Here is a 23,985-nt window from a genome sequence, read left to right on the forward strand (position 1 = left end):
TGCCTGGGTTCTGGGATCAAGTCCTACATCGAGTCCCTGCTCAGCAGGCAGCCTGCTTCTCCCTCTATCTTTGCCTCTTCCCCAGGCTTATACTTGACTCACTGTCGCTCTCAAAAAAAAAAAAAAAAATTTTTTTTAATGTGGTTCACTGTATTGAGTTTTTCCCATTTTTAACAACTTTATTGAGATATGATTGACATGTAGAAGACTGTACATATTTAACCTATACAGCTTAATGATTTTTTTTTAAATTTTTATTTATTTATGATAGTCACACAGAGAGAGGAGAGAGAGAGGCAGGCAGAGACACAGGCAGAGGGAGAAGCAGGCTCCATGCAGGGAGCCCGACGTGGGATTCGATCCCGGGTCTCCAGGATCGCGCCCTGGGTCAAAGGCAGGCGCTAAACCGCTGCGCCACCCAGGGATCCCTGGCTTAATGATTTAGGTGATAAATACACATCCATGAAATCATGACCATTACCATCAAGATCACAGACATACCCATCACCTCCCAAGTTATTTCCCACCTTCTTTATTTTACTTTATTTTTGTGGTAAGAACACTTAACATAAGATCAACCCTCTTAGCAAATTTAAAGTATACAATACAGCACTGTTAGCTACAGGCACTATGCTGTATAGCAGATCTCCAGAACTTATCTTGCATAATGGAAACTTTGTACCCTTGCCTGGACTATCACCTTCCCTATTAACAGAATTTTGAATACTAAACCAACATTGCATCCCTGGAATAAATCTCATTTGGTTCTAATATATTATTTTTTTCTATGTATCTATGGATACATTATTTATTTAGAATATTTGCATATCTATTCATGAGAGAAGTTTTCCTATAATTTTCTTGCATTGTATTGTCTTTGTCAGGTTTTAACAGCTAGGATATGTTGGCCTCATAAGACATTTTTCTACTCTCCAAAGAGTTTTGTAAAGTTGATGCTATCTTTCATAAATATTTGAAAGCATTCACCTATAATGCCATTTGACCCTGGAGTTTTCCTTATTTTAAAAAAAAGAAAGAAAGAAAAGCTAAATTAAAGATTCAATTTCTTTACTAGATATAAAATTATTCAGATTTGCTATTTCTTCTTCTAACCATTTTGTTGTGTATTTTAAGAAATTTGTTTATTTCATCCAAATTTGGCCTTTACTTTTGAAAAATATTTTCGCTTGGTATAGATATCTAGGTTGGCAGTTATCTTCTTGCTATATTTTTTTTAAATTTTTTATTTATTTATGATAGTCACACACAGAGGGAGAGAGGCACAGACACAGGCAGAGGGAGAAGCAGGCTCCATGCACCGGGAACCCGATGTGGGATTCGATCCCGGGTCTCCAGGATCGCGCCCTGGGCCAAAGGCAGGCGCCAAACCACTGCGCCACCCAGGGATCCCTTGCTATATTTTTTTTATAAGTAGGCCCCATGCCCAGCATGAAACCCAGTGCAGAGCTTGAACTCACAATCCTGAGATTTAAGACCTTAGCTGAGATCAAGAGTTGGACACTTAACCTACTAAGCCACTGAAGTGCCCCACCCCTTCTTTCTGTACTTTACAAGATACCATTCTATCATCCTTCAGCTTCCATCACATTCATTTGAGAAGTCAGCTGCTGTTCCTTTGAAGAGCTCTTTTTCTCCTAATTCATAGGTTTTCATTACGTTTTTCTATAGCATCCCTACATATGATCTGCTTTATACTAATCCTGTTTGGTCTTTCTTGAGGTTCTCATATCTGGGGCCTGATGTCTTTTATGCATTTTGGGAAATTCTCGGTTGTATTTCTTAAAATACTGTTTGAGTCTCATTCCCTCTTTTCTCATAAGCTCAAAGTATACAAATATAATGTGTTTTCTTTGTATTTAATATGTACTTAATCCTTTTATTTTCTCCATGCCTCAGTTTAAGTATGTTTTACTAAACTATTTTCCAGTCTACTAATCCCCTCTTCTGTAGTATCTAATTTTAGCTACACATATATTGAATAAATGAATCTCTATTATTTTTTCAGTTCTAGAATTTCTATCCATTCATTCTCTCTATATAAATAATAGTTCTCTGGTGAAATTCTCTATCTTTTCATCTATTATCTTGAGCATATTGGCTCAGTTATGTTAAAAATCAATTTCCTATAACATCAAAATCTAAATTACCCATGGGTGTGTTTCTGTTGTTTTTTTTTTTCTCTTGGTTTTTGGTCATTTGTCATACATGATGCTTTTTTACTAAATGTTGGATGTCAGTACAAAATTGTAAGAGCTCTAAAAGATATTCCGTCCTTCCTACGAAGATTCACTTTTCTTTTAGTAGAAAGACAGACCATGCTGACACAATCAGAAACTGAGATGATCTGAAGATGGATTTTCTGCCTCTTTTAAGTATATAACACAAACATTTTTATTGTGGGGTACAAAATACATATAATAGTTCAATAATCAGTCAAGAGTTCAAGTAACTCTTAAAATGTACTTGGGCAGTTCTCATATTACAATGTTCTTCCATATCCATGTTTATATGAATTTTATCTTTCTTGGTTTTTTTCTCTTCTGATCCTGGGCCCTCTATTTGCAGGTACCCTCCAAATCCCTAAAAAGTCTTCCCTGCAGTGCAAAAAAGCACATGCGTACATTCTGTGTCTCAACCTACATTAGAGATTCAGGATGATGGCCTAAAGAACAGGGAGCCCTTCCCAACAGTGCTTCTAAGAAATAACAGCTAAAGCTTCAAGGCAAAATAGAAGAAAGGAAAATAAAATGAATAGTAATTTACTCTTTTAATCAATTTTGGACCTCAGGGCACCTGAGTGGCTCAGTCAGCTAAGCATCTGCCTTTGGCTCAGGTCATAATCACAGGATCCTGGGATCCAGCCCCAAGTCCAGGCTTCCTGCTCATGAGAGTTGGTTTCTTCCTCTCCCTTTCCTTTGTCCTTGCCCATGCTCATTCTCTCTCTCTCAAACAGATAAATAAAATCTTAAAAAAAAAAATTGGACCTCAAAAGAAGTGTCAAGTAACTCTAAAATGTATGAGTTTAGGAAAGTCATTTAATATATTAATTCTAAGACAAAAATAATACTGCAAGTATCTTTCTCCAAAGGAATTTAAGCTAAGCAGATTACTTCTGCTGAAAGAACAGAATTTTCCTTTCAGATTAGAAAAATTTAAAAAGCACTCTGGTTTTTGCATTTGTTAAAGTACTTTTCAAATGTTAAGATATTCCTTATTGTTATAAACAAAGAAACAAAAACAGGTTTTGAAAATAAGACTTCCTGGATCCATTTAGGCCTAACAGATGATATAAACTTTCTGTATGCTCCATGTGGGGAGCACATGGTCTGTTATATTCAATGATAATATATTCCCTTATCTGGTGTACCGCAGATGTCCAAAATAATACTTGTTAAATAAATCATCACATCAATGAATTAAGAGAAAACTGATATATCAGTACCTTCCCCCTTTACTGTATAAACATATTTTAAATGATTTTTAAATAATTTTTTTTTATTTTTAAATAATTTAATAATAAAATTGGCATGAATATATTTTCCAAGTTCCATACAACCTTAACAGGAGTACCTTGAAAGTTGAAAGTATGAACAAAAACCCAAATTCAAGAATTTTATGATTTAGAAACTGACTTTTCCTTTATTGTCAGACATTGCCTCCTCATGAATTAAATCAATATACTCCAGGGGCACCTGGGTGGCTCAGTGGTTGAGTGTCTGCCTTTAGCTTGGGTCATGGCCCCAGGGTCCCTACGGGGAGCCTGCTTCTCCCTCTCCCTATGTCTCTGCCTTTCTCTGTGTCTCTCATGAATAAATAAAATCTTTTTAAAAATTAAATAAATAATACGCTCTGACATGTTTAGAAATGAGTGTGTGAACAATGAAAAAGAAATACTAGAGTTCAGTCCATCTTGCAAAGGAATCCACACCTGCAATATGCAGAATTTACAAAGGCCCTCGAAGAATGTCTATCACACAGCACATACTCGATAAATGCTAGTTGCCATTTTTAACATCATATAGTGGGAGTCATTCATAGGAAGCAACACAAATAATACCCAGAAGATCAAAAACCACTGGAATGTGACACAGAGACAATAATAAAGGGCTCTTTGTTATGGGTGAGAAACATTTGAAAGCTTTTTCAATTAAATAAAACAGAAACCTTGAGTAGTAGTTCTGGAGATACAAAGGAAAAGTCTCCCAGTGGCAACAACCTGTGTAGGGGAGAGAAAAAGAGGTACAAGCAGAGAACTGCAAACAAAGGAAACAAAATGTGTATGAAAAGAAAATGTAGACTTGCAGCTATATGGTGCCCATTCAAAGACCTCCCCTCTGCAGTGCCCAAGCTAAGGGTACACTGAAGGTTGCCCGAGAGGGCAAAGGGCAAGTCATGGAAGACCTTTATATCACATAAAGAAATATGAATGGTAACAAAGAGCTAGAAGACTCTAATCTAAGCTAATATTAACTGAAAAACATGTGAGCTACAGCACCTGGGGGCTCTATGAAAAAACAGGACTATCCTGGAACAATTAAAATCTACAATATCATACTTAACTCTCTAAAACAAGGGAAATTAAGATGGAAACAAATTTTAAAAAACCATCTGTAAATATTAATGAAGAAACACTGCAGAAGACATTTATAATCAGCACAGTCCATCTCTGATATTCGGCAGGGGTGGGGGGGATTATATCCAGCAACTTGATCCAATGCTGTATTTTCTCTTCCAATTAAAGTTAGTTCTTAAGAAAACAAATCTTTGCTTTGAAAGACCACTAAATTTAGTAAATTCACCCCGTGCTTTTTAGTCATAAAATTTTACATCAAAAGATCATTTTCTTACGTTCTGGAAACAATGAAATTGTTCAACAAGTATTTATCTCCCACGACTGCATGTCAGTTACAGCTGCTAGATGCAAGGACAAGAAAATGAAAGAATGAAACTCACATTTTAAAAGTACCTATTTGCCAGACACTATTTTGGGTTATGGTTGTAACTCATTAATCCTTACCAAATAATTTAAGTTCATTTACACATGAGGCCTCTGAACCTCAGGGCTAGTAAGTAAAGGGGCTAGAATATAGACCTCAATGTAACTTGAAAAGACCGCGTTCTTTCTCGGATCCCATTAACATAAACACAAATAAAACACAACTCTTGCCCTCATCAGCTTAAACTTGGGAGGAGTACAAGCTTATTGTTCCTTTGCCTAAAATATTCTCCCCTCCCCTGAATTTTCATTTGGCAAACTCTTTTTTCAAACTGAAATGCAAATGTCAACTGTTTTAAGAAATTCAGGCAGAGCTGTCTTTACCCTCCTCTGACCTCTGGCATCTACCTTCAAATCTCTGTTAAGGAATATATCAGATAGCACCATGGCTGCTCTGTTTACATGTGATCTCAAGCAGTCAAACTGTGTTCATCCTTGCTCCCCTGGGACCCAGGTCAGTGCCAGGCACAAAGGAGCCAATGAAAAATGTTGGGTAAATGAACAGATGGTAGATATCACCCAAATAGAAGTGCCAGTTTAAACTTTGAATGTAGGGCAGCCCCGGTGGCTCAGCGGTTTAGCGCCACCTACAGCCTAGGGCGTGATCCTAGAGACCCGGGATCCAGTCCCGCGTCGGGCTCCCTGCATGGACCCTGCTTCTCCCTCTGCCTCTCTCTCTCTCCTCTCTGTGTATTCTCATGAATAAATAAATAAAATCTTTAAACAAAAAAACTGAATACATAAAGACCTCTGTGGAAAAGTGTATAAAGAAAAAAAAAGAAGGCACAGAGCAGGAGATTGGGAAAGACTACAACTAAGTGGAGGAAAGAGAAATCAACTAAGAAAGAATAAACCAAGGGGAGAAACAGAACCGGGCCACAGAGCTAATGGGGCATTATTACAAAGAGGATGGAAATCTATGGTCTTAAATCACTGTAGAAGCTCAAAGAAAATGAAAACTAAAAAAGTGACCAATGAAAATGGGTAGGAAATCAGTGATGACCAGGAAAAGAACAACTTTAGTAGAATACTGGGTTAGAAGCCAAACTGTAGAATCTAGACCACTGTCTAGAAAGAGGCAGCGGGTCCAAAAAGTCTAGCTATAAAGAAAGAAGAAAAGAAACAGAAGCACAAAAGAGAAATGTGCACAAAACAAGGATCTGTACACTTAGAGATATACACCTCTGTCTCTGACTTCAAAGTACAGATGATTCAGCTTTATGCCTCTGTATCCACCAAACTGAAATCAGGTCCAACGCAAATTGCCAAACACAGAAAGAACACACTTAAGAGACATAGCTAACATTAAAGATGATTAAACCAACGTTCAAAATATCAACAAGGTCAAAGGATGGGTGGAAAACAAAAGGCAAAAATTAAATAAATGCAAAGTCTTTTATTGATTGTGGTTTTTATTTAACTAAAGGATGGGTATGACCTGGTAGTACACAGACACCGTTTGAAAAGTTTTCTCATCTTTTTTTTTTTTTATTTATGATAGTCACACAGAGAGAGAGAGAGAGAGAGAGAGAGAGAGAGGCAGAGACATAGGCAGAGGGAGAAGCAGGCTCCATGCACCGGGAGCCCGACGTGGGATTCGATCCCGGGTCTCCAGGATCGCGCCCTGGGCTAAAGGGCAGGCGCTAAACCGCTGCGCCACCCAGGGATCCCCAGTTTTCTCATCTTTTGACCCAGGAAATTGCACTTGGAGATTTAACTTAAGGAAATAATCCTAAAAAATAAAAGTTTAAAGGTGTTCTCCACAATATTATTTAAGTAATAAAAAATTATAAACAACTAAAATATCCTATAACATAGGAAGGGTATTAAAAATAAAAAATATTCACTCGATGAAACATCATGCAGTACTTAAAAGTGATGATTCATTTAAACATTTTCTGAGTGCATTTATTTGTGTCTAAAAATCTTGGTAATAAACTAAGACAATATAGTAAATAAAAGCTCACAATACTAAACTACATATACATAATATGAATATGCATACTCATTGTATAGAGGCATTTTTGAAAAGCAGATAACAATGACACAAAATATTAAGAGGACAACAGTACTTGTGTTAGTGTATTATTGAATGCAGTGTTCATTCCCTATCTCAAAACAACAGTAATAAACACTCTTCTTCAACAGCAGTAACAAAACAACTCAGCAAGTGCCCACATTTTTTTCTTTTTTCCCACTCAGATGACAACCTCTCCCTCTCACTCTCCAAAGAGAACGATCATCAGTGCCAAAGGCACCTACAAAAGCAACAAAAGAGAACTTTTGATGCTCCAGAAGTAACTCACAAAACTATAAAGAGTCTTCAATTCACAGGATGGATGATGGAGGGGGTACCATTTTGAAATGCCCAGAATAATGACCTCCATGTTTAAAGGAATAGGAACAACACAATACACTACTCATACACTGCTCATACAATAGACTAAATACCAAAGAACACAGGTCATTTCAGGGACAAAGTTATGTATATTCAAAAGACTAATTCCTTTTGAGTCAGAAAAGTTTAAAGACAGTATATTTTAGTGATTTACATTACAAAAATCAATTTTTACTAAACATGGAGTCCCCATATGACCCAAAAATTCTACACTTTGGTATATAATCAAGAGAACTGAAAACATGGTTGTTTATAAATGTTCATGGTAGCATTATTCATAATTGCCAAAAAGTGTAAGTAATCCAAATGTCTGTGAACTGATAGAAAGATAAAATGTGGTACATTTGTACAGTGGTATGCATTTAGTTATAAAAAAGTAATGAAGAATTGATAAATGCTATAATAATGATGAATCTTGAAAACATGCTAAGAACCCAAACACAAAAGGAGAAATATTGCATAATTCCATTTATATGAACTGTCCAGAATAATCTGTAGAAACAGAAAGAAGACTAGTGGCGCCAGAGTCTGGGAGGGAAGGGGACAAGGGAGCGAATGTTTAATGAGGACAAGGTTTCTTTTGGGGATGATGAAAATGTTCTGGAATTAGATAGTGGTGATGGTTATAACATTGTAAATATATTAAAATCACTGGATTGCACTCTTTAAAGTAATTTTTAAAATAAAATGATAAAATGTGAATTTTATTTCAGTATTATTAATTTAATCACTTATGGCATAATCTAACCTCTTACCAAAGTAGGTGTCAGAATGGAAAGATAATTCCAATTAAATGATAAATAATAAATCATTTTTATAATGTGGGTACCCCATTTATTAAAGAACAATATATCTTTTTGATTAAACCTCAAATATAGACACTTAAACAGTTTCAGTCTGCTTTTGTTTAGATTTGCTTCTTCTAGCTCTTTACCCTCCTAGCTATGTTCTTTTTCTTTAAAATCTCATCTGATACAAGGCACCTGAATAGCTCAGTCAGTTAACCATCTACCTTTGGCTCAGGTCATGATCCCCGGGTCCTGGGATCGAGCCCCACATTGGGCTCCCTGCTCAGTGGGGAGTCTGCTTCTCCCACTGCCCCTCCCCCCTGCTTGTGTTCAGGCTCCCCCCTCCCTCTCCAATACAGAAATAAAATCTATTAAAAAGATAAAATTTCATCTGATGCAATAGCATATGATACTATAGCAGCACAGAGGAAAAGGAAAAAATAATAATGCTCACATTTCAGAAGCTTTTTCATACCATGGATTATTTCAAGACATAAAATTCTGAACACTGAAATAACTTTTCAACATCCAGTAAGTTTACTTTTCAAAAAGACTATAACTATTGCAAACTACTAAAAGCAGGCCTCAAACAATGGTTTAGGAAAAGAGAAATAGCCTATCTCATAACAAACATTTGTTAAACACAGTGTAAGAGCCAATTCTTCAAGAAAAAAAATTAATGAAACTAGAGAGTAAGAGAAATGATATATGACTATTTGAACTTAATATAAAATGATCTAAAAACGATGATTTCCTAAAAAATGGGAGAGAAGGTAGGTTACATGACATTTATTAGAATAAAAACAACTGATGATATAGATTGAAATCTTTTTTCAATAAACTAGGTTTTTTTTTTCCAACTATACCTATAAGAATAACCTCTCAGACCATCATTTGTTATAGCTAAATAGAGAAGGGAAGTGTGTGTGTGTGTGTGTGTGTGTGCGCGCGCACGTGTGTGTGTGTTTGGTGGGAATGAAGGTGACCGAAGTCTAATTCTGCTAAAATAAGGAAATCATTACCTCAAATCTCTGAAGACCTAACAAATTATATTGTACTCTCAACTCTCCCCCAGGACTAGCTATAATAGAGTATGTCACATGTATGCTCCTCTTTTCTCTAGAGTGCTAAAGTAGTTTTTATTTTAAAAGAAAGAAGAAAAAAAATAAATAAATAAATAAAAGAAAGAAGAGTTAATTATTTAACTATCCACCATCAGTGCTTCTCAAAATTTAACATTCATGCAAATCACTCAGGGATCTCGTTAAAAAAACAGATTCTGGGATCCCTGGGTGGCGCAGCGGTTTGGCGCCTGCCTTTGGCCCGGGGCGCGATCCTGGAGGCCCGGGATCGAGTCCCACGTCAGGCTCCCAGTGCGTGGAGCCTGCTTCTCCCTTTGTGTCTCTGCCTCTCTCTCTCTCTCTGTGACTATCGTGGAGCCTGCTTCTCCCTTTGTGTCTCTGCCTCTCTCTCTCTCTCTGTGACTATCATAAATAAATAAAAATATTAAAAAAAAAACAACGGATTCTTCACACTGGTGGTTGCCAGAAGGAAGGAGGGTGAAGAGTAGCAGATAAAGAGGATTAAGAGTACAGATATCTGGATGAGCACTGAGAAATATATAGACTTTTTGAATCAATATATTGTATACTAATATAACACTATATGTTAATTATACTTGAATTCAAAATATTTTACATTCAGACTTCATTTCCTCCAGAAGTTTATTTCCAAAAAGCATTCCGTGATCCTCCACAAGCAAGCAGGGTATCCCTACTGTGCGCTCGCACCGCACCCAGGGACTTGATCACCACCCTCACCACTCTATATTGCCCTGCTTGGCTGACAGTCTCAGCCCGCATTCCTCAAGAGAATCAAGCCCTTACACACTGAGGCACCCATTATACATAACAAATAGACTTTTCTACTTTGCATCTAGAATGGCACTATTTAAGTACCACCTTTGGGAGAATTGAAAAAATAGCCACTGCAGTCATTTTCTATATTCTGTGATTTAGAACCAGATCCTATCTTATCCCATACCATGTTCCTAAGGTACAGCATGGTGCCCAACTCATAGCATGCACTCAACACCTCCTTGGTGGAGGCGTTACATGAGTGAAGGAGCCTGCCCTTGCTGACAGGCTATATTCTAAACCATTTACCCAAACCATTAATTCTGTGTTCCAACCCTGGGAACACAGAAATCCCGAGTTTCTGATAATCAACTCACTTCCAGTGTACAGCTTTACACTCATCCCTTTAAACTGATCTTTGTCACTTGCCTCAAGCCATGACCTTTATCTGACCTACCGCTCACCTCTACTACATCCTGTACTCCTGACAATTTTTCCAGTGACACAAATGGGCCTGGTTTGACACTAAAAAGACCTGAATGGAGAACCACTAATTTTTCCTCTGATCACCCCAAGTGCCAACTCCATGCTATCCACTGCTCAAGTAAGTTGCCACAAAGGCCTGAAGCATACAGGTAAAGCCTGTATGCTGAATGAGAAAATGAATAGAGCAGCAGTAAAGAGAGAGAGCCATGTCCACAAGTTAAGGCGGACAATGTGCTCTCCAATCAATTTCCCCGGCTTCTAAGAATATTACTTAGGCCTTAATCTGCAGGATCTATTTCTAACTTGATCAAAAAGGAACTGTAACTATGACAAACACATATAGAACTCTTAATGGCTAAGTATCATACATATTAAAGAGGATAACTAAAAAAAAAAAAAGAAAAGAAAAGAAAAAAACACATAATCCAGTCAAATAACTTCCAAGAACCCACAGAAATAAGGACTCTTTAGAATTTTCTGATTCAGGGGTGCCTGGGTGGCTCAGTGGGTTAAGCGTCTGCCTTTGGCTCAGGTCATGATCTCAGGGTCCTGGGATCCAGCCCTGCATCCAGCTCTGGGCTGAGCGGAGAGTCTGTTTCTCCCTCTACCCCGCTCATTCTCTCTCGCACGCTCTCTCAAATAAATAAATAAAATCTTAAAAAAAAATTCTGATTTAAAAACCAAAGACTCAAGAACTAAAAGCCTGAATTACTGAGATAGAGTCAAAACAGGAAGATACAGTTCCCGTGCTGTTAAGATGAGAGTGAGAGACGTGCATCAAGGCTCCTATGGTACTTGCTAGGGTAGGCGGAATGAGGGTCTTCACAAGGTCTAACCGCACTTCTAGAACAGGAGTCCACAAACTACTGCTCACAGGCCACACCCAGCTGTTTTTGTAAATGAAGTTTCACTAGAATATAGCTGTGTTCACACCACAGAGGCAGAACTGAGAAACTGCAACGGAAACATATGGTCGGCAAAGCCTAACCTAGAACATTTACTATCTGGCTTTTACAGAAGTTTGCTGACTCCTGCTCTAGTACATGCTACCCAAAAAAAAAAAAAAAAAAATCACCATTAGGACATCTCCCTTCTCCTGGCCAATTTTAAATGTCCAGGGCTCTGTTTTCTTCTGCCACAGAAAAGAGGAACACTCCAGATGGCAGCTATTCCATTCAGCCTGGGCTCTGGAGTGAAGATACTACAAAGTGAGGCCCTTGGTGATCTTGATGGGCAAAGAGAAAAGTAAAAAATATACAATGTTGTTCCACCTTAGCTACCATACAACTTTCCGGCAATTTAGATACTTCAAAGGAATGCATAGTGACATGCTAACATTTTATATCAACATTTTATGTCTACTATAAATAAACATTATGGTGGTAAATTCAAGAGCTGGGAATAGAAAATTTGAGTTATTACATGCTTAGCTAAACTATGACTCTCAGTCTTTACTTCAGGGAAGAATAATAGTAATATCTGACATTTCTTAAACACAATGTGCCAGCATTGCTGTAAGTACTTTATCTACATTAATTCATTCTGTACAATGAATGTGAATTTCACTAAACCATCTCTATGGAGTTATGGAGGATTGAATTAGTTTTCTAGCAAATAATCCTGAAATATTAATTGGGAGTTTCCCAGCACAAATAAGCTACTCTATCCTTAAATGATACATTCCTTATTTCAGACATTTCAATTTGAATTATGGAGATCTGAAGGCATGTTTAGAGCAGGCAAGAACCTGAAATATTTGATCCCAGAGCTGGCAATAATGAAGAAGAAAAGATGATTGTTAAAAATAGGCTTGTGTATATAACAATTTGGGGAAAATCTGATCATGGTAGTAGATATACCTTACCTACCATATTGCTGTGGGTGGAGGCTACAAAGACTTTGCCTTCCACCATTAAGTACCTTCCAAGTCTTTTTCAGGCCTGCCACACAGGCCAAGAAACCAAACAGTTCTAAGAAATCCTAATTCCACTGGAATTGAGAACAATCCAAAATGATAGTGGTTATATAAGAGATTGGATTAAATATAATCTAGTATGATGGGTGCATATTTAAAGAAGAACTTGGAAGACAAAACTTTAAAACAATCACTTGAAGGAAAAGCTAGTTGTCAGAGGAAACAATTTACTGTATGAGACCAATTTCATATGACCATAAGAAAGTTTGGAAAAGCCATTGAAAATTGGGGATTAAATGTGCACTTTGATTTTTTTTTGTTTGTTTAATTTAGAACAAGAGTGGTAACTCCTATCAACGCTTCCTTTATTCTTTCAAACTCATTATTTCTTTCTGTGCCAATCTCTTCTAAAATACCCTCCATACTTCTATTATTCTTCTGCTGAAGTATCTTTGCATAAAAATAAGTTTTCTTAGTAACTGTATAATAGACATGTTAGGAATATAGAATAATTATCCCTGCTTCTCCACCCTCCTTAATTCATGTATAGACTTTGCTCTGTTGTAAATTAAGTGAAATAATCCTGTCCCAAAAGTAAATTAGACTTCGCTAACAAAGTACTTAATTGATTTATTCCGACTGTATCCTCTCATTCTGATGGAAGTGTTCAACAAACACCTGGAGGATGAATGAACAGCATTATGGGTTTCCAGTGGGTATCAATATATCAAATCGACTCTTGCTTTTCTTACTATAGTTTTTAGTATTCAGACAAAAAAATATAGAAGCTAATTTTCAACGAGGAGGAATTTCACTTGAAATCTATCCCTGGGACGCCTGGGTGGCTCAGCGGTTGAGTCCGCCTTTGGCTCAGGTCAGGATCCTGGAGTTCCGCAATTGAGTCCTGCATCAGGCTCTCTGCATGGAGCCTGCTTCTCCCTCTGCCTGTGTCTCTGCGTCTCTCTCTCTCTCTTATCTCGAATGAATAAATAAATCTTTAAAAAAAAGAAAGAAAGAAATCCACCCTGACTCTTCAGCTAATCAGATCCTGTTTCACACTGTGGAACGGTCTAATTGAGTCTCATTTTAATACACTCTTGTCCTTCTCCTTTCCTCTGATTTTCTCTGGGTCACTCACTAAGGCTACATCAACTAAGCTCCTCACCCTAGTTCCCAATCAAGCAAGACAGGCAACATTTAAACAGCTTTGGCTCCTCCTGTAGGAGGCCTTTGCTTTTAACCCACCTCTTAGATCCAAGATACCAGAACTTAATTCTGGGCTCCCAGATCTCCTTTGGTACAACTAAAAATAGGCCCAGAATTCTGGCCCTCAGAGTTGGTCTTCTGCTTTAGTTCTTGCTCTCAGTACTGCTCTAGTCAATTCTCCTAGCTTGGCAGTCAAATGTTATCTCCGACTACCAGCCCAGTCTGTTTGTAGTAAAAGAGTCTCATATCTCTGAAATTTGACCCCTGTCTCAAAGCCCCAGAGTGACCCACCTCTTACCTGACAAGTGCCTACCTGCCTTTTGAATACCTGTGTCATATGCCCCACAAATCTGTGATCTACAGCTGGGTCAGGATGACAGCTGAGTCTGTGACCTCTTGTTCTACAGGCCGTAGCTCTTGATTAAACGTTATATTTAGATCAGCTCTCTCAGTATCTGATGCACTATCTAAAGCAGATGTCTGGCAAGGTTATGACACATTCCCAACACCTGCCTTCAATAATGCCCTGAGAGGCTATTATACCTCTCTAGTCTTAAAATAAAACTACTAGAATTCTTTTTTTTTTTTATTTATTTATGATAGTCACAAAGAGAGAGAGAGAGAGGCAGAGACCCAGGCAGAGGGAGAAGCAGGCTCCATGCACCGGGAGCCCGATGTGGGATTCGATCCCGGGTCTCCAGGATCGCGCCCTGGGCCAAAGGCAAGCACCAAACCGCTGTGCCACCCAGGGATCCCAAAACTACTAGAATTCTAATCAATTTTTCCTAAATTATCTATTTTCTAAGGATTAATACTAGGCCTTTGGTCATTTCAATTGACACAATCATCCTTTTTACCCATGATGGCAACTCATGATACTACCTAATGCTTAGGCATATATTAAAATTTCCTGGATTTATGCTGATTTTTATGATACCTGACAATATCTATCTATAGATCCATTAACTCTCTTCTTTATATCTCTGAAATAACAAATATCAATGAGATCATGAAATAAGAAGATGTGAATCTGAATCCCAACTCTGTCATTCCCTAATTATATATTCCCTAAATAAGTAAAATGTATAAGGTAAGACTTGGGTTTCTCGTTTATAAAATTGAGATAGAGACGACAGCAGACTAAAGAATGGTGTGAGGCACTAAATACAGTTTCATGGCACCCAGTAAGCACTAAAAAGTTAGGAATTGTCCAGCATCCACAGGGTTTATATATGCTTATCTGTGATATACTATACTGGAATATTAAGAGAAGGAAAATAATAGGATAATCTTACTATAGTTAATAAAAAAATGAAGGACAAAGTTCTTTAATGATTATGGGAGATGAACTTGATGGGGCAATGGAAAGAAAAGGAAGAAGAAAGAATGTAAGAGGCAGGGTGAAGATCAGATAAATCACAAAGGGAAGAGCATAAATGCTTGGGCATTTATAGAGCAAAGAACAGTATCCATGGGCTTCTGCAAAAGGGGCCAAGGCTGTTTGTCTCCCTGGAGGGCAGGAGCTTGAGAACTGTTTTTCTTTACCAATGTCTGGGAGAGCTGGGAGAAGGGTCGCAGCACTCAGCCAATGGCCCGGCAGGGACAGCCTTACTCCACATACTCCTCCCTGAAACTCGAAATGTTCACAATTCCTCTATTGCCAAATTGTTCTCAACCAAGTCATTTTTATTCTAAAACAAAACCAAACCTCTCTTCTCCATTCCCACCCCTCAAACCTCACTACAAATGTAACCTCCTTGATGAAACCTTCCCCAGTTCTCTCAGAGTGTAGTACTCCCATAACAAACATGTATTTCTCTTGCTGTTTTGCAAACCATACTACAATCGTTTCCATCCTCATCCCATCCAGCCAACGAGCTCCTTAACAGCAAAGCCTGTGACCCTTTCCAAACAGTACCTCCATCATCAAGCATGGAACCGGATGGGAGGAGGATCAGAAGCCACTCAGTACCCTGCACAGTTCCAGGCAGAATCATCAGAATCCGTGAAATGGCTCCTAACCATTTAGAGGACATGTTTCCCTCACTTTGAAAACCTGAGGAAAACAACAGACCCTCAGTCTAGAAAAATGCGTGCTGTGTGCGCACACACACACACACACACACACACACACACACACACATTGGAGAAAAAAAAAAAGAAAAAGAACCCAGAAGAGCCATAAGCTAAAAGTCATGAGATCTGGATTCCACTCCCTGATCCTGCTAAAAGCTCCAAGCTCTCAAGTCACTTAATGTCCCAATTGGCAAAGTGAAGACTATATTTTGCCCCTCAACTATCCTTCATTAGACATCTGTAATAAAAACTACATATATATACTACAAATGTGGAAGAATTCTAAAATTAAAATTGTTATATAAGAGCAAATTATTGTTTATGATTGCCTCACAGCTTGATTCTTTCACAGCTATTTTGCCAAAAAAAAACATGCTGTGAAAGAAATTGACTATTTACTACTACAGCTAAAAGAATTGTTGTTTTTTCTAAAACCCCAAAGGCCCTGTAGTTTACATACCCAAAAGGGGTGAGCACAACAAGCATAAAGAAGCAAAGATGAATAATCCAATTAATTCACATTTGCTCACACCATTGACTACAGATTCCTCTGATAACAATATGCTTTTGTACTAACAAACCTGTAATACAATTGACCAGTATGCTTTGAGATGTTTATATTCTACATGTCAGGGATGCTTGAGGACAGTCTGAATATTCTCTTCTCTCTAGTTTGACCCTGTCACCAACAACTGTCACAGGTGGGCTGCAGCCAACAAGGCTCCCTGCTCCAGAATGGGAAGCTGTGAAATACTTACTCTAACTAACAAGGCCTAAGAGACATACCTAGTGTGGTTGCTAATATAAAAAGCAATTTTCAGGCAGCCACTGTGAAGACCCTAGGAGCTCCACAGAAAAGGAATAAGCAAGGAACCCCGGGCCATCCTCTACACTTCAAATCTTCTGAAAGCTGAAGACGGCCTATGCACACACCAAGGCAGTCTCTGGGTCATTTCCCCTAATCTATTACTAGTAACTCAAAGGAAAGCGTCCTCCTTGTCAGTCTAGGCCTCTCTATCCATACCAATCCCTGCTTAAGGGGATGTTATCAATAAAGAGAGGGCTCAGGATCTAGTAGATTAAAAAATGCCTTCCTAGATTTGAACACATCATATGGATTATGAAAAGCCTGAGTTTGTTGACACCTGTTTCACTGGACCTCTGACTCTCTATACCCTCAGAATCCATCAGCCTTTTCTCTAAACCAGGCAGCACTGACATTTTTGTTTTGTTTTACAAATGTTATCTTTTTAATGCTTGTAATACATGATATCCCCTATTTCATTCCTGATATTGGTGACTTACGCCTTTTTTATTTTTGTCAGTTGTACGAGAGGTTTATCGATTTACTGATTTTATCATAGAACCAACATTTTCTTTTCCGTTTTCAATTTCATTGATTTCCACTTTAGACATAGATGGAATTTAACCAGCATCATTCATACCCCTTGATGCAGGGGCATGAGTTTCTCCATGGTCTCCTCAGCTTATCTCTAAATGCTGGCTTGCCCAAGAACTCAATACTCAGCCTTTTTTTCTTTAGCTACACTCTCTAGGTGATCTCATCCACTAGCACGACTTTAACACCACACATATACTGAAGACTTCCAAACTGACATCTCTAGCTTCAATCTTTCCTTGGAGCTTCAGGTTCATTTGTCCAAACATCTTGTTTCATTTCTTCATTTTTGGTAATTTTTGTGGCTTTACTGATATATAACAAACTGCATATATTTAAAGGGCACAAACTGGTTGGTCTTGACTTACAGACACAATTATGAAATTATCCCATCAAGATAATAAACATGTCCATCACCCCCAAAGCTCCCTTGGGATCCCTTGGTAATCCATCTCTCCTACTCTTGCCCCAGGCATCCACTGATTTGCCTTTTCTCCATACAAATCAGTTTGCATTTTCTAAAGTTTTATGTAAATGGACTCTCAGAGTATATTCTTTTTTGCTTAGCTTCTTTCATTCATCATAATTTATTTTGAGATTATCCATGTTGTTGCATGTATCAACAGTCCATTGATTTCTCTTTTTTAACTGCTGAGTTGTATTTGTTGAATAGGTATAGGAAAATTGGTTTTCATGCTGATGGACATGTGTGTTATTTCCAGTTTGGGGCTATTCAAAAAAAAAGTGGCTTTGAATGACTATATAAGTCTTCATGCTGACAAATGCCTTCATTTCCCTAATGTAAATATACAGGACTAGAAGGGATGGATCATGTCAGGTGTGTGCTTAACTTTTTAAGAAATTGCCAAACTGTGCTCCAAAGTGACTGTACCATTTTATATTCCCCCCAGCAGTGTATGAGGGTTCTAGTTGCTCTGTATCCTTGCCAACAATGGTTTTGGTTAATATTTTGAACGTTTGCCATTCTAGCAATTTTAATAGTTCTATCTTGTGCTTTTAATTTGTATTTCCTTAATGACTGATTACATCAAGTGTCTTTTCCTACACTTATTTGCCATCCATATATCTCATTTACTAAGTATCTCTTCAAATCTTTAATACAGTTTTTAAATAGGCTGTCTGTTACTGAATTAAAAGAGTTCTTTATGGTCTAGATAAAAGTCTTTGGTCAGATAAATGTTTTGCAAATATTTTCTCCTAGTCTGTGGCTTGCCTTTTTGCAAGTGTTTAATGAAGAGCAAAAGTTTACAATTTTGCCCAAGTCAAATTTATTGACTTTTCTTTTATGTTTCATATTTAAGAAATATTTGTCAAATCTAAGATCACTAAAATTTTTCCCTCTTTTTCTTATAGAAATTCAAAATATCTACAATCTATTTCAAGTTAATTTCCATATACTGTACAAAGTAAGGGTCAAAGTTTTATTTTTCATATGGCTGCACAATTGAAATAGCACATATTTAAAAACATCTTTTCCTCCACTGAATTACATTGGCACCTTTGTAGAAAATCAATTAACCATACATGCCTGGGTCCGTATAGGAGTCTCTACTCTTCCATTGATCTATACGTCTATCTTAACATTACCACACAGTCTTGATTACCAGGGCTTTATAGTAAGTCTTGAAATCAGGTAATATGCAGCCTCCAATTTTGTTCTTTGTTTTGGTTATCCTAAGGCCTTTGCATAATTATATAAATCTTAAAATCAGTTTGTTAATTTCTATAAAGAAGTCTGCTATTATTTTCTTTGGGACTGGGCTTAATATATAGATCAATCTGAACAGAACTGTCATCTTAACAATACTGAGTCTTTTAATTCATGAGCATGGGGACGCCTGGGTGGCTCAGTGGTTGAGTGCCTGCCTTTGGCTCAGGGAGTGATCCTGGGGTCTTGGGATTGAGTCCCGCATCAGGCTCCCTGCAGGGAGCCTACCTCTCCCTCTGCCTATATCTTTGCCTCTCTCTCTGTGTCTCTCATGAATAAATATATAGAATCTTTTAAAAATAATAAAAAATTTTTAAAATCATGAGCATGGTATTTCTCACCATTTATTGAGGTCTTATGTAATTTTTCCCAGGAGGTTTGCAGTTATAGTGTGCATGTCTTACACATCTTTGGTCAAATTTTTCCCTAAGTATATCATAATTTTGATTCTACTAAAAAGATACTTTAATGTTTTTAATTTCCAATTTCTCTTTGCTAATATGTAGAAGTACAATTGATTTTTTTTTATATCAAACTTCTGTCCTTCAACCTTGCTAATCTCACTTATTAGTTCTAGCAGTAGATTCCTAGGATTCTAGTAGATTCCTTAGGATTATCATATGGTCTTAGAAAATCGTATGGTCTAAGAATAAAGACAGTTTTACCTCTTCCTTTCCAATCTGAATGCTTTTTTTTTTTTCTATTGCCTTATTGTACTGGCTAGAATATCCAGGGATGAGAAGGGACATTTTTACCCCATTCCCAATATTGAAGGAAAACCACTTAGTCCTTCACCTTACTAAGAATGGTGTTAGTTATAAATATCTCCTAGATGTGCTTTGCCAGACTGAGGAATCTTTTATTTCTATTTGCTGTTTTTATTATGAATGATTGTGGACTTTTGTCAGTCACATTTTCTGCATCTATTAAAATGACGACACTTGACTGAAATATAGTGTTATTATTAGTCAGTTAATACAGTGAATTACAGCAGATTGCTTTTCAAATATTAAACTTTGCATTCTTGAGATAAACCCCATTTTCCCATGTTGTGTTATCCTTTTAATATAATATGTTGCTGGATTTTATTTGCTAAAATTTGTTGAGGACTTTTTAAACTATCTTTGTGAGGAGTACTGGCCTATAGCTTTCTTCTAATGTCTTTTCCTACTTTTGATATTAAGGCAATGCTGCCTTCATAGGAGGAGTTGAAAAAGATTTCCTCCTCTTGCATTTTCTGAAAGCATTTGTGTAGACTTGGGATTATTTCTTCCTTAAATGTTTAGTAGAATTTATGAGTAATGAACCATCTAGGCCTCCATATATTCTCAGCATCTCTATTAACATGTCTGAAAAGAAATTAAAACTTAACATAGCCAAGCAGAACTCATAATTTTTGCACCCAAACATGTTCTTCCCTACTATTCCTCATTTTAATTAATGATATCATACTCATTTTGCTTAAACTAGAATCTTAATCCTTGATTCCTCCCTTTCACTCACCCTACTCCTCATATCCATATTCAAGTCCCATCAGCTCTACTCACAAAATGTATCCCTACTTCTCTCCATCTATACTATCATGACCCAGTATATGCCTCCTGACTAGTCATGCCAATGCATAACTGCCCCCACTGCATTCCAATCTCCAAATAGCAGCCAGAGTGATTTTTGGCTAAATAAGACCATATCACTCCCTGGCTTAAAACTCCCATCTGGCCCTCAATCTCTTCTGCCTTTAGATATTAACTGTAAAATAGAACAACAACAAGCTATGTCAATGTGTAATATTGACTGTGGGAACACTACAAGAATTTCAGTAAATTTTTATCTACTTAACTAGTTCCAGTGACCTAGCAATTACAAAATCACAAACTTAGGCCTCTTGGGAAAAAACACAACTTTGCTGTGTTAAGTCTCAAAGGAGGTATAGGTTTTTGTCTAGAAGCAAAGGCACCAAAGCAGAAATAAGAATGCCCAAGTCTTACACTGTCCTTCTACAACTTGACAACAAACACCTTCACCTCCAAACTACCCTCATCTTTCTGTCCAAAGCTAGGGTGCATCTGACAATACCAGAAAAGGCTGTGCTTGCTGGTCTTAAATACAAATGGAGTGAAGAATAAGGAAAATAATGTAACTGATTTGTTTATTGATATGTTTGGGTTTTTTAGCCATCCCCTGCCATAGCCAAGGTAGGAAGGATGCCAGGCAACTTGACCTTGCTCTTTTTTTTTTCCAAAGGTTTTATCTATCCATCTGAGAGAAAGTGTGCACAAGTGGGGAGAAGGGCAGAGGGAGAAGGTGAAGCAGATTCCCTGCTGAGCAGGCCCCCAGGATCATGACCTGAGCAGGAGTCAGACACAACCGAGCTCCCAAGTGCTCCAGCCTTGCTCTTTTAGAATCAACCTCATTCACCTCTGCAGAGCTCAACAGGTGCTGTAATATATGCTCTCTATTATTCTTCAACCTGTCAACACCTTGCACCTGCTCTGGTCAGCTCTAGAATCATCAATTTGTAATTACTCTTCTATTTTTTTCTATTCTACCCATTCTCACTCCTTAAGTTAAAGGAAACCACCATCTTTCTTGTTCCTTCTTTGGATCATCTTCACTCTAATTCTGCCTCTTTACTCCCTCAAATGACTTCTAGGGATACCTCTTTAGTTTGACCAGGCCCTAATGTACTCCTCTTATCTTCTTAGATCTCATCAACACTGTGCTAGATGCTGCTTTCCAGAAAAGAGTAAATAGCCTAAATCAATAAACATTCCTAGGACCTGGAACCAATCCTTAGCTGCACTTTTCAGAATCAAGGGAGGATATAACCACAACTGTAAGCAACTGGGGGTGCACTGGGGGAATTGAGGCTAGAAATTGATTCATAAAACACTCTGTACTTAACTTCATGGCATTAATAATAATTATCTTTAAATCTGTGTGTGATTAGTATCTGTCTCTTCCTACATGCACTCCCTCAGACTAAAAGCTCCATGAGGGCAAGAGTGATGTCTATCTTGATCATTATTAACATCCCTACACCCTACAAATCCCTGGCACATAGGTCTAACTCAGTTACTCTAGCTTTATCAGATAAAAACAAATTTACATCTGGACAAAGCTCTGAGATAAGGTAGTATTTTCCCCATTTCTATAAAAGCTAACAATAAAAACTGACATTGCTTGAGCTGCTACCATGGGTCAGGCACCATTCTAAGATTTTTACATGTATTCTCATTTAATCTTCATGACAAACCTATAAAGTAGGTACTGTAATTATTCCATTTTACAGGTGAGGTATTTGAGGCACAGAGAGGTTATATAATTCAACTGAGGTTTTACAGGTAAGTGGCAGAAATGGAATTCAAACCCAAGGAGCCTAGCCTAAAAGCTCACTCTATTAATCCTATAGTACCACTCACTGAAGACAACACTATATTCCTCAATACCAGTGAATTGAGCCAAATAAAATAAAAGAAATGAAGAAATGCTATAAAGAAAAATCTAGACTTGGACACACAAGTTGCCAGTTCTACATGAAAATTCAAAGAAACTGCTACTATGAATCTTTCCAGTGCCCAACCTTTATTTAAAACAACAGTCAAAAACCACATCTTTCTTTTCAATTGACAAACATATATGGAGACTGAAACCCAGCATATTCTCATGTTAAAAACATTTTCGTCTGCCACCGATCTCTGTTTTATAAAAAGACAGAGTCTATTTTTTTCTGCCAAGGGAAGCCCAATCACCAAACTGTAACTTACAGAACTAGGTATGTGTTGGCTGAATTTTCCCATAGAGGCAGCAAGAATGTGCAAACACTGCCACCATGCCTATGGCTTTGTCCTTCTAGTTTGCCCACCATTAATGTGAGGAAATATTACATATAGTTTGAATGTGCCCTGCAAGCTTTTCTTCTATCCTAAAAATTATCAGAAATCAGTGCAAGGCATATGACAGGGAAGACAGATCACAGGGAGGGAGTGAGGAGAACAACTCAAATCATTAGATGTCTGCCAGCCAGATGCTTCTAAGTTCTAAGCATTGCATGGCCTACTTCTGAGGCAACCACAGGACCTCAGCAGTCCATGACTACTCCAGTTTATGATGTTTCATGGATGCACCACAGAATAAAAAGGCCCTGAGTCATCTATTATTAGAAAAGGAAAATTTAACTCACCTTCCACTGTTCCTCTGGAAGGAGCTTCACGACCACCAGATCCCCATTCAAGGCTCTATTACGAGCAACAACCCCATCGATAAAAATGTCTCGATCACCATCCTAGGTTGAAGAGAGAAAATAGCCAGTTTACCAAGGCCTGGAACCAAAAATTATTTCCCCTTTTTTTTTTGTAAAGATTTTATTTATTCATGAGGGAAAGACAGAGAGAGAGAGAGAGAGAGAGAGAAAGAGAGAGGCAGAGATACAGGCAGAGGGAGAAGCAGGCTCCATGCAGGGAGCCCAATGCGGAACTCGATCTCGGGACTTCAGGATCATGCCCTGGGCCAAATGCAGGCGCTAAACTGCTAAGCCACCCAGGCATCCCTATTTCCTCGGTGTAAAAACTGTAGATTCTACAATCTGTCCACTAATTCAACAAGAGAGGGCAATCAGTCTCTTTGGGCCTTATAGAAATGGGAATGAACACAAAAGAGCAGGTTAACAGAATATTTTTTTTATTTTTTATTTTAAAGATTTTTATTTATTTATTCATGAGATACACACAGAGAGAATATTTTTAAAAATTTCAAAAACATAAGAGAAAATCTCCTACAAGCAGACCAAAAACAAACAAAAATATATAAAGCAAAAAACTGAGATTACATGTTTCCATAACTGAAATGAGAAAGGAGTAAGTTATCCTTTCTTGTTTTAAATAAAATAAAGCATGATGATACCTTTTGTACACTGATTTTTAAGTATCAAAGAAGGGTAAAACACAGAAGGTTTGCAAGAAAACAGAAGAACAAAATATAATCCCCCAAGAACACCAACTGAAGACAAGAACAGCAACTAGCTCCAGGATTTGAGTTCTCTAAGGAAGAAACCAGCAAAATTATACTCTTCCTGCCAAGAAAATGACAGAGAAAGCAAACTGTGGTTGCTTTTAT

General features: G+C 37.6%; 1 protein-coding gene across 3 annotated transcripts in view; it reads right to left on the minus strand.

Annotated features, from left to right (window-relative positions):
• DIS3L2 (DIS3 like 3'-5' exoribonuclease 2) overlaps nt 1–23,985 on the minus strand; it is a 344,308-nt gene that overhangs the window by 251,285 nt on the left and 69,038 nt on the right. For all 3 annotated transcript variants that reach the window (XM_055345950.1, XM_055345951.1, XM_055345952.1), the window contains one exon: nt 23,054–23,155. In XM_055345950.1, coding sequence (XP_055201925.1) covers nt 23,054–23,155 — 102 coding nt within the window. The remainder of the gene's footprint in view (nt 1–23,053; nt 23,156–23,985) is intronic.

This window comes from Nyctereutes procyonoides, unplaced genomic scaffold, assembly GCF_905146905.1.
Source record: "Nyctereutes procyonoides isolate TBG_1078 unplaced genomic scaffold, NYPRO_anot_genome, whole genome shotgun sequence".
Classification (NCBI taxonomy): Eukaryota; Metazoa; Chordata; class Mammalia; order Carnivora; family Canidae; genus Nyctereutes; species Nyctereutes procyonoides.